General features: G+C 38.7%; 1 protein-coding gene across 3 annotated transcripts in view; it reads left to right on the top strand.

Annotated features, from left to right (window-relative positions):
• Positions 1 to 11,844, top strand: part of LOC103375018 (endophilin-B2-like) — a 33,520-nt gene extending 21,676 nt beyond the window's left edge. For all 3 annotated transcript variants that reach the window (XM_008305205.1, XM_008305204.1, XM_008305203.1), the window contains one exon: positions 6,386 to 11,844. In XM_008305205.1, coding sequence (XP_008303427.1) covers positions 6,386 to 6,493 — 108 coding nt within the window. In that variant the 3' untranslated portion in view covers positions 6,494 to 11,844. The remainder of the gene's footprint in view (positions 1 to 6,385) is intronic.
• The last annotated feature ends 367 nt before the right edge of the window (positions 11,845 to 12,211 follow it).

Below are 12,211 nucleotides of genomic sequence, written 5' to 3'. Positions count from 1 at the left end.
TTAAAATAGTTAAACTCACAAAATTAACAGACAGAACAACATGCTTTTAACTTTGTTAAAAGACATGAAAGGAAGCCCAATGAATAATAGGAACACATTCGTTGGTCAGATGAGGCCAAGATGCTATTGATGTAGTCCAGCATGAAGGACCACCACACTCTGCTAGTCCTGGTGGGAACCTAGCCTGGATTAATAGAGTGCATAGTCCTGACAGTGACGCACAGAGTTGGCAGTGTGATGATATGAACAGTACAACGGTGTTGATGAGACGATAGTAACAGTATGTCAAAACTGGGCCCAAAGCGTCAGTATTTCATGTGGCCAGTGGCCACCATTATTTTTCAGCCCTGCCTTCACCCTCTTGGGCACAGTCCACATTTGGCCAGTCCACATTTTCACTTAGGGGTGTACTCACTTTTGTTGCCAGCTGTTAAGACATTAATGGCTGTGTATTGAGTTATTTTAAGGGGGCAGTAAATTTACACTGTTATACAAGCTGTACACTGACTACTTCACATTGTAGCAAACTGTCATTTCTTCAGTGTTGTCCCATGAAAAAATATAATAAAATATTTGCAGAAATGTGTACTCACTTTTGTTACATACTGTATAAAGGTACTTTAAAAAGTTCTTTGACTCCCCAAAATGACCATCAGTCTGTAGAAGCTTGGCAAAAAAGGAATATTCCAGCATGCTAACAATCCAGTCATACAAGAATTTTTAAGGAATAAAAAGTGAAAACTATGACCTGAACATGTCTATTCATTGTTGCCTTTAGGCTGAAAATAAAACATGACAAAATAGATATAAATATATATTTATATAAATAAAATATAGATATATATCAGCCTATCCATTTTTGACACTCTCTGTACAGTATGGCAGGAGGCCAGAGCTTTTCCTGGCATGCAGCCATGAAAAGACTAGTTTGCAATTTTCAAGTCTGACTTGAAGAATGATTGGTCACTGTTATTATTCCTGCTGTTCATACTGGCCTCATGGTATCATAACTGCAATGGAGGCGATGGAAGATACAGTCTTATTTCAGGGCAAAAATGCATATTAAAGCAATAAAATATGCTTTTTAAAAATATGAGCCTTCAGTAGTTGAAACAAGTAGGTATCTTCCAAAGCTATAGTCCTTTTAAAATGGTGATGATCTCTATGGAGACAAGAAAATAACCTAAAAAATAACACACCTGGTGTTTTGTTTTCTTACCGTATTGAACCATTGAAACTGAAACTTGACATTATAACCACCCATGTCGAATATGCATAACAGACTGCAGTTTACGCCTGCCTGCATTTACTCATGTTACTGAGCTCGATAAATATCCTCAGGTGGTATCTCTTGAGACTGTGTTGGCTGGGGCTGACGTCTACAAGTTGGAACAGTGAATAATTCTAGCATGCTGGGTCTTGCCTTCCCGTTCATTAATTTTCGGTTGAAAATGTGATCTCGATGTTGCAGAATCGGAGTTCCAACTCATACATTCATAGCACGGGCAAAGTGTGTTGTGGGTTTAAGGACCTCTGGTTTGTACAGACAGAGTGTACATCCCTGGTCAAGTCATGTATCTGATCATCAATGTACAAGTCTTGCTGCAGATGCACACAGCAAATTACTCCAAATTCCTTGTCTTGTTCAGGTTGCACAAACCAGGTAGCCGAACCTACAAGTGATCAGTCTTACCCACCAGATGTAGATTCCTTTTCTAAGCATGCCATTGGCCGCATGTTTCATGAGCTTTATTCTCCCTTTCTACTATATACATGTTATCTTTTTCAAAATCCACTTCACTGTGGCAAACAATGACAACCTCTGAGTAATACTGAAAATGTAAAGTTTTGCAGAGTATTTGGATAGTGCAGCCCTAACAGAATTGTTTAATAAAATAGCCATTTTAATGACAGTGCTTGTCTCCCTGCATGTCAATGTTCCTTCAAAACAAGGCCTTTTCCTTCCATTTTAAGTGGTCCCCAACAGGTTTTGTAAGTCGTAAATTTACACAAATGTGTAAAGCACATTTTGACTCACTGGAAAAAGTAAGACAAGATCTGGAGAGATGGAATTTGCTAACTTTCTCCTGGCTGGGATGAATATCCCTTGTCAAGACCAATCAATTATCTTGGTTATTATCCAAAAAATATTTATGTTACTCTACTTACTTAATCTACAAAAACTTAGTTATCTGTTTTTGCAAATTAATTTTTCAAATATGAACCACAGTTTAGGATAGTTATATTGTAGCTACCAGGTTCTGTGAGAGGTCTTGATTTACAAAACATTCAAATATGCAAATTTTGTCCCCACATGAGATATATATTTATGACTGGATAACGAATAGCACAAATTGTGTTTGGCTCAGTATTGAATCAACCCTCTCAAAGTATCCATCCAATTTTTAGGGAAAATGAAACTATTAGATTGAGTTTTGCCCAACCTGCCGACTAGAGGGAGGGTCAGAGCTGACTTTTGTTTTCACCCCAGTTGTGAACAAACATGATTTCCAGTTAGATGCCGGTTTTAGGCAATGGGGCAATAGTGGTGTTAGCAGATTGAGGGACTTAATTTCTGATGATACAGTGATGGCATTTAAACCACTGATTTAGCAAAATGGTGTTCTGAGACCAGACATCTTTCTTTATTTAAAGACAAGGCATTTTATATTACACTGCACAACTTTAATGGACAATTTTGAAATATCTCAAGTTGAGAAAGTGTTATTCCAAACAGCTAGAAGGGAACATTTTATAGCAGTGGATCAATGCAAAGTAACAGCTGAGGGCTGGCAGAGTGCTTATTGACTTAATGTCACCAGAATATTTTACATGTTCTTAACATTCAAAAACTGACCAGTTTTGTAAGATTTGGGAACCTTATCTGAAATATGTGGATACAGGAATATCAGCCATCATGCTGGAAGGTTTTTGATGTCCATTATTACATGTGACCATTGAAATTTAAGTGTAAAAAAAAGTGTTTTTGTCCTTTGTTTTTTGTTTAGCATTATGATTTGATTAAGGACCTCTGGTTCGTACAGTCCTTACAAACTAAGGACACATCATGTGTTTTGTCATCTGATGTAAAATTTAAATGAATAAATATATGTTTTTAAAAAAAATCCATCACAACATTTCCTCTATTTTTAGGGGAATCTGCTGATGCATGCATTGCATAGCTTTGCCCACAACGATGGTGATTGTGTTAAGAAAATACAAGCAAGCCAGAGCTGTTTTCCCTCTTTTTGTAGAATGATCTGGCTACGTGAGACTAACCTGCTAAATGGGACTGCACACAAAATAGGATGTTGCACGTTGCTTCACAGTTAGAGTTAGAGACTCTGACCATCTAGCACTTTTTCTATGACAGGAACATCATCCAGTACAAAACTCATTTGTCCTCATTGCAACTGATGATTGCAAAAAGCCCCAATCCATACATTACAAACCAGCCTGCACCTTCAGTATGATTGTACACACATCAGCACAACAACAGCCCAAACTGTAATTAAAAATACAACAGTGTTGCTCACAGTAGCACCAATGAGTAGGGTTTAGACAGTCACATCCTCTTATCCAGACAAGCCGGCAGATTAACAAACAGACATCTAAAAATGTTTTTCTATGTACATATATCATGGAATGCCTTTCTGGAGGTTAAGTGTGAGGAAATGGAATGGTGCAGTTTTTAAATTTAAATATACACTATATACATACAGTCATGTGAAAAAGTTTGAAAAGCAACACAGTAAATGGAAACAGTCTGCCTTTATGACATATCTGAACGAGCAAACATTTAATCCTCTTTGAAACAGTGCCTACAGATGAAGGAGATATATTGTGATATTGTTCTGTGGAGAAGCTAGCAATGCCTACTTTAGCAGAAATACCTTCTTGTTGGTGTTTTGCATGATTGTCTAGCAGTCTTGGGCATCAGCTTGCTGAAGTTTTTGACCACTCTTCCATTTAAAATTTCTTTGGCCGCCTGTCCCAGATCCTGATATGAGGAATAATTCCGTTTAATCATTGACTACAGGCTGCCTTGTCCCTTGGGCAGCAAAGCAACCTCAAACTAGAACACTACCATGATACCACACACTTCAAAAGAAACAGAAGACTATATATATCAGAGGTTTAAGTAAGACTAGTTCTACCTATCATTACGTGAGGAGTGCTAATTATTGGAGCCTAATCTACTTTCCCCCAAAAGATTCAGATTGTCAGAATGTCAGTGCGAAGTGTTGTTTGTCTGACCTCTATCTGGAGACATTCTTTTAAAGAAACTTATTTTTTTCCCCTATACTTTTTTTTTTCTACATGACTGCGATATCACATGTTAAATGCTTCAAAATGGTATCACCTTGCAGTACATGCATTACTGTGTTGAACAGTAGGTATTTGCTGTATGATGTAAACTTGAAAACTTTTTAAAGTTTAAAAACTGTTAATATATTAAAATCAGAGGCCCAACAGCAGCAACGCTATGCAACAATCTTTCACTACTGAAATTGCAATCCTTTACTTTGCATGCCCACCATTTTTTTTGGTGACAGAATCAATGTTTACCAGCATGGAGGGCACAGGTGTTACACACATTGCTGGAAAGATGTTCTATCAGACTGTCTGTTTTCAGCTGCTCTTTACTGGAGGGGTTGTATATTTTTGTCTTTCTCGTAGAAGTGTCCCAGAAGTGCTCTTTTGTATTCGAATCAGGCCACTTACTTGGCCAGACACATTGTTTACTCTGTCTCCTTCTCTAGAAATTCTTGTGTGATTTTACATGTACTTTGGATCATTGTCATGTTGGAATATTCCTCTTCTGCCAAGCTACTGCAGACTGAAAGCTATCTTGTCAGCCAGTACTTAGTATATCTATAGGCATTCATCATCTATAAAGCTAACCTCCCAACACCTTTTCCTCTAGTGCAGTCCTGTATCATCGCGCTCCCCCCTTTGTGCTTCACTGTTAATACCATGCATTCACTGTGATTGTCCTGGTTGGTCAGGTTTACACCAAACATGCTGAACCTCATCTGAGCTAAACACATTTGTCATGGTGTCATCAGACTAAAGAGTGGGCTCGCTGTATTCATCAGGCTTCTTTTTCCGTTCAATTGCAAATCTTTTGTGCCACAAGGAAAGCACCGGTTTGTTTTTCAGGGCTTAATTTGCCATGGTACTATGATTATTGTTCTCAGCATGCAGTCTCCAGAAAGTAATACCTGTGGTCTGAGTGCGTGTCTACAGTCCATTTTTGGACACGAAAAACTGTTCAAATTGGACACTTACAAAACAGTCTGTTAGGAGTGTCTCTGCAATGTAAGACAATCCAACAGAAAGCTGTGTCATAAGTTCAATTCCTAAGAATTGCCAAGAATGAGCTAATTTTCTAGCCAATAGATCCATCAAAAAGGCTTAAAAAGTTCCAATATGAACCCATCTAAATCTGTGCAACAAAGGCAGCCTGCTGTGTGAACGTCCATCCATCCACTGAAGTCTATCCCAGCTGACTCAGGGTGAAGGCAGGGGACACCCTGGACAGGTCACCAGTCTATCACAGGGCTACACTCAGAGACAGACAACCAAGCACGCTCACATTCACACCTACGGACAATTTAGAATCACCAATTAACCTCAACATGTTTTCGGACTGTGTGGGAGGAAGCTGGAGAACCCGGAGAGAACCCACGCTGCACAGGGAGAACATGCAAACTCCATGCAGAAAGATCCCAGGTGTCCTTACCAGGACGCGAACCGGCGACCTTCTAGCTGTGAGGTGACGGTGCTAACCACCGAGCCATCTTGCAGCCCTTGTGTGAACGTATACGACAAAGTTTAGACATCACTCATTTCAGTGAAGGATGGTTGCTACCACCCTGTTTTTTACAGGCAGAATTCAAAAGAACTTCTTGTTTATTTAAATACATTTCAAATAATACGAGGGAGGGCAGGAGGAAAGAAACACATAAGTGTTGTAAGGAAATGATTGTGGAATGCTGTCATCAGCCTTCTGATGTTTATGCTTTGCTTCATTTCCTTCAGCTCTTTGGCTGGTCTAAGCGCCACACATTCAGAGATGAGACAATGGCACTAATTGTAGGGAGTGGAGACAAACACTGAAGCAGAGAATGAGACAGAGATTACAAGGACAGGAAAATGTCAAACTAGGATTAACTGGGGCTATTCTTTTGCACTTGAACCTGAGTGATTTCAACTTAGTTCCTTTATATGTACAATGTTTAGAATGACAGTAAAGCTTCTTGATCCTGAACCTGAGCAGAAGTGTTATGATGTCAATCTCACCACATAATGATTTTTTTTTTTTTTTTTTTGTCAATTTGTCTTTAAAAAAAATCCTCCTTGTTTTTGTTTTTCTCTCCAGCTCATTACTGTATACACTGTACCTGGAATGGACCCTGATTGGTTGATTGGAGAACGAGGGAATGAAAAGGGCAAAGTACCCGTCACCTACCTTGAACTGCTGAGCTAATGGACCCAGCAACACACACACACTTGCAAAAACAAACCTCTATCTACTGTCACATGTGTGCATTTAGTACACTTACCATTAGCCTCAGTTTGTGCCCCTCATGTGTCAGCATATGTTCAGGTCACAGAACTACCATAATGATTTTTGGAAATGACAAATAATCTTGAATATTCATATAATATTGAAAAGCAGTTCAGCCATACTGTACAGGTATTTATCAGCCTCAAAGACTCTCCTGATCACCTGGATGAACCCACAGTTTGTCTGCATTTGACAGCTTTATGGGTTGGCAGTGCGCCAACACTTCCTGGGATTTAGAAACTGAGGCTCAACCTTGGAAATGATTTCTCTTTTTATCATTCAACAGACTGCATATTTTTTAAACAACTGTGAAACAACAGTTTTTCTTTTTAAAAAGCATTGTGGGTTTTGTAAGCATTACCATTTAATCATGTTTTTAAGAAACCAATGTGACGGTTGCCTCTGTAGCTCGAATGTATGCTCATACACAATAGGCACAACCTGTGGCTAATGTTCTGTATTCTGATTTGATGCTATGTGAAACACTTATGCAAAACTGCCTGTTGGGAACATTTCTATAAACACTGATGAGTAATGGGAGGAAATTACAGCTAACACTTGAGATATGACATGTTGTTACAGGCTTCCTCTTATTCTAGTACAGTGCTGCCCATTTATTGTCATACCCTCGGCCCAAGATGGAGTTCAGACTATGTCCGGGATATTCCAATAAGGGGGCTTATGATGAATCCAGCTTTGCGTATCGAAGTGTCTGCAATGATAGAGCACTGGGAAAATTGTGTTTGTGCTAAAAAAACAGAGGTTTATACATAATGCCAAACTGGAAATGTTTCCACAAAATCAAAGGGACAGTTTCTTTGGAGATCAAGAAATGTTTATTCAAACTGAGCTTTATGGTTTTGCTTCAGTGAAATTCCACCTTTGTCAGTATGAAAAGCCACCCCATCAATATAAGTTATTTCCTTTAATCAGAGGGTCTACAGAGGATTAACTTATCACGATTAACTAAGTGAGCTGTTTAGTTAATCATGATGACATGCTCTGCAACAATGCGATTCTCTGTGATGTGCCCTAAATAATGTCAGACAGTCAGTGTGTGAATCACTCTGTGAAGCAGGTAACCAGGTTTTTGACCAACAAACAAACACATTGCCTTCTGCGGCTGACCGAGGTGTGATAATCCGTCAGGCATGACTGACGCTCAGCCCGTGAGCCGTAACAATCGGCCGACCATGACTTTAAACGGGGAAAAGTTATTCCTGGAGTCAATTTCGGGGAATTTCATTATGGCAAAACCAAGATTATGACATTTTTCTATAACAGTAAACGGGCTGTTTTACTGTTGGTCATATAGGAAATGATTCAGGACTTCAATATTTTATGATTAGAAAGGGGATATTCTATAAAGTGGTATGACATTAAGTGGGCAGCACTGTACTGTGTCTCATAGTTACACACTCCCTCAGTTTGCTGATATAGCAGTTTGGCTGCTTTTGTGTGACAACTGTAACAGCTCCTTTCAGTCTTACATTGATACATACACAAGCATTCTGATACCAAGGCCTTGCGTAACCCAGTATTAGATTATTTCAGTTTGTAATTACAACATGGGTCTTAATTATGTAGTTTAGGTCATCATTTGCATCAGTTACGATAATGTTGTTCTCTGCAAAGTGACTGCTGAGATGTGGGAACACACTGACACGACTATAACAAAGTTTGATGGTGCAAGAAACACAGTTTAGCAAAAAATTTTCAGACTAGTTTAGAGAGAATCAAAGTGAAATAGGAACTGAAGGACTCCATCAATTAATTAACACAGACAGAAGTTATTTGGATTAAAGCTCAAGGGTTCCAGCATTAAAGCTGCAAAACAGCTGATTCTAGCCACCAGACTCTGAGTGTGAAATATAGACACATGGACCAAACCAAGGCGGTGTTGTACATCACTTTTTACCTTTTATGCTCACTGTTTTAAGTACTACACATACAATTGCGACATGCTACGTCTTCATAATAAGGCACCTTAACCTTTGACTGTCGCAGTCTGTTGTGAAAAATTGGGCTGTCATCTGTTTCTGCGTTCTCATCAGCTCAAGCTTCTTTACACTTGTGCACCAATGTACCAGTCGTTGTAGGACATCCTAGTATTTTTGGCATACTGCATCTGAGATACTATCTATTGGGGCATACTAAATCTTTTTCTGTCATGCTATATGGGATGGCGGTAAAAATATTGGAACGTACCTCAAGTTTTGATTGAGTTGGATGCTGAATAAAGAGCTGTCTGCTAGAAAATTAGTCAAACAAAAGTTACTGATGGCAAGTGTTTTAATAGATGTTCATTTATCTAAGACTTTGAGTCATAAAATCCAGGGACAAATGAAAGAATCTCCCACTGAGAGCTTGGATTAATCAGCATTACTGGAACAACAAACCCAGAGACAATGCCAGGACTCTCTGTTTTGAAGTGAGATTGACTGTGGGCTAAGCTGTGTGGGTTGACAAAGATCAAAAAGTAGGGAGATCAAAGAAGTGCTAAGGGGATGGGTAGACTTCGTTCTCTCTTCCAAAGAAGTTTGGCTAACCTAGATGATTGTTTACCACTTTCCTCACCGCTGCTGTGCTCTGAAGCTGAGTCATACAGACTGGGACACGTTTCTGTTTCAATATCATAAATGCAGAACTTGACTGGCAACTTCTGCAATTTGCCACTGTAGTCGCAGTAGTTGTAACGGGCTATTAGATTGTGAAATGGTTACTACAAACAATATGTGTTCCTGTAGAACTACATGATCTTGCTTGGTTTTGTTCAAGAACATCGTCGCTCTAAAATAAATCTCCTCTGCAAGTTTTCGTGGCACAGCTTGTAGTCAGTCTGGTGCTGTAGCTGGTTAAAAATAATAATAATCATCATCATCATCATCATTTAATCTGACTATTATTTAAAACACAGTGCAGACAGAGGCCTCAAGTCTTGTCATGTTCCACTTTGTGTAACATCTTGTCAATGAACAGGTAGAGAGATTTAAAATGATTTGAAACAGAATGGGGTGGTAACTCTCTGGACAAGTCTTGCAGACATGTTTTAATCTCACTCCTTGTTGGAAGCACTCAGTTTAGCACACACTAACCACACACGGCCTGCCACAAACAGACATCTCTTCACCAGTGTTGCCACATTTGCTTGGAAAAATCGAGAGTAGAACCCATTTAGTACTCATTGAAGCGGCACAATTTTACTTTTTATCTGGTAGATGTTATGTTTTGGTCCATCTTATTTAATGTATTTTCAATTTAAATATCTTTAAATGGTCTTAACATGAACTTTACTAAGAAACAGAAAGTATAATGCTGCGATAGGAAAGAAACTAAACTTCTAAACATTGTACTTCTTGCAACCCTCCAAAGTCTAAGTGGGTCATTTAATTAAAAATCAATCAAAGTCTCCCCCTGACCCCCTCAGAATTAACATTTTCAACATTTTGCATATTTTAATTTCTACTACTGTTTCCAGCATTGTTGAGCGTAATAACTTCATAAGTACAGGAGACATACACACGACATTTTCAGGGATGAAAAACACATTTGGGCTGCAACAAAATCAATTTTACATCCACTCAAGGTGTCACAATCTAAAGCCAAATTCTCATTTTGTTTGGCATGATTGGCATGATGAGTCACAAAAATGAGCATTGACAGACTGGATGTGTTTTCTGATGATTCACTGCAGAAAACATTTTGGCTAAAAAAAAAAAAATTCAAGGGCCATATCACCATTTGGAATATGTTACTGGTCATAGTCATTTTCCTACATTTTGATACCAGGCTTATCTTGTAGTCATAATTCCTTCTGGGTCAAAACAATTTTCTAATCTAGTCATATTTTAGCACAAGTCTTTCACCCACCCCTATGATCATGTAGTTGTGAAAGTATTCATTGTGTGAAAGTAAGATTTTGCATGATTCCATTAAATATACTAAGAATATTGTACATTAAAAATCTGCTGATTCTGAGGGGCTCACGTAGGAGCTTTTTTCAGCCAGATTATAATTATTTTATATGGAATTACCCATGTGGGTATAGTTAATTGTATCGTGTGAAATTTTCAGTGGACATTGTATCTTTAATGTCGTCCTTACAGTTCAAACATCTCTGATAAATAGCTAAACCCTCTGCAGATGGCAAGTATCCTCGGGGTACAGAAAACTGGCTTATCTGGCAACACTGCTATTACCTCAGAGAGCATGTCGGGCAACGTCAGATAAGCGGCGTTATCGGGCCAAAATAATGCGATAAGGTTGGAGCTTCCACCAACGGCAAGTGAATCCAGTACTGTTTCCGCTGGAGTAAATATCTTGGCAGGCAATACATGTGGCAACTAACAAATAAGAGGTTACTGTAATTCAATCAATTAAATGACTCATAAACTTCGAATAAAGTGAAGTGTTGTAAGACTCTAGATGTTTGTTTGTGACTTAAAAAAGATGATGTAAAGTGGCATTTGGGTTGTCTACTCACCAGTGATAGTGCAATAGGTGTGAGTCATATCTGTGTGTAATGTTGTAAGGGGATTCCCCATGTGACTCCACAGCCTAACATGCTAATAATAGAACGCAGACTTTGCAGTAGCTTAGTGTATCTGTCATGACAACAGACAGGGACATTCCTGGTTTCAGGTTATGCTGAATGTTTCTGTCACGCCCTGATCTTTCCTGTAGCTCCACTATCAGCCCAAAATACCCCCTGGTAAATAAGGAAATGTAACTGTCTGTATTAGACCAGTACCCTCAGGAATAAATGTATGTTTTGGATCTGATACTAATAAGGCTGTTATGACAACAAAATGATCAATTTGCTGTTAGTGCTGTTTTTGTTTTTGCGTGTAAAAAACATTTTTAGAAACGTGGATAACATCTGAGCGAGCTCCATCTACTTATGTATGTACTTCGGTAGATCGTAAAATGCAGTTGAATGCTCCAGAAATACAGTTTGGGTGAAGATTATTTAGTCAAACTACTGAATACTTTCTTCACACAACATGTACATTGTAGAACCTAGTCTGCTCTGATTGGATAAAATACCCTATTCACTCTATGTGTGTGCGTGTGTGTTTGTGTACGTGTGTGTGTGTGCATGTGCGCGTGCGTGCCCCTGTGTGTGTGTGTGTGTGTGTGTGTGTTGCATGTTTTTAATTTAGCTTGTTTCCTATTTTAAATGTCCAGACCTCGTACTGACATCACACTTTTGTTAACTTAGGGCCCCTGATTTGATGTGCAATAAACATGCATGTGTGTTACAACAAAAATGACTGTCTACTTCTTGAACAACAGCACTTTGGCTACAGTTTAACATTCATTGTTATGGTATTTAATTTGGCTTTAGAAACAAGTTGAAGCTGGTCAGGTGGCATTAAGTTGAGCGTAAGATTCATTTGAAGCCTCAAGCCTGTGAAACCGGTCACAGAGGAAGATGACAGTTTAGGAAATCCACCTAGTTACCTCCATATCTAAAACAAACATTTGGTTCTTTGCACCCAAGAAGAATTATTAGAATACATTTTTCGGTCATTAATAAATCCTACATGCACAAACGAATGCGTTGTGTGACTAATGGTTTAAACAATATAAATCACGAGGCTAAATATGATTTCACGGATGTTGCTAAATTCCATG

The sequence above is a fragment of the Stegastes partitus genome, unplaced genomic scaffold (genome assembly GCF_000690725.1).
Source record: "Stegastes partitus isolate 25-593 unplaced genomic scaffold, Stegastes_partitus-1.0.2 Scaffold2436, whole genome shotgun sequence".
NCBI classification, from domain to species: Eukaryota; Metazoa; Chordata; class Actinopteri; family Pomacentridae; genus Stegastes; species Stegastes partitus.
Note: the sequence above shows the minus strand (reverse complement) of the source record. Positions and strands in the feature narration are given on the sequence as shown.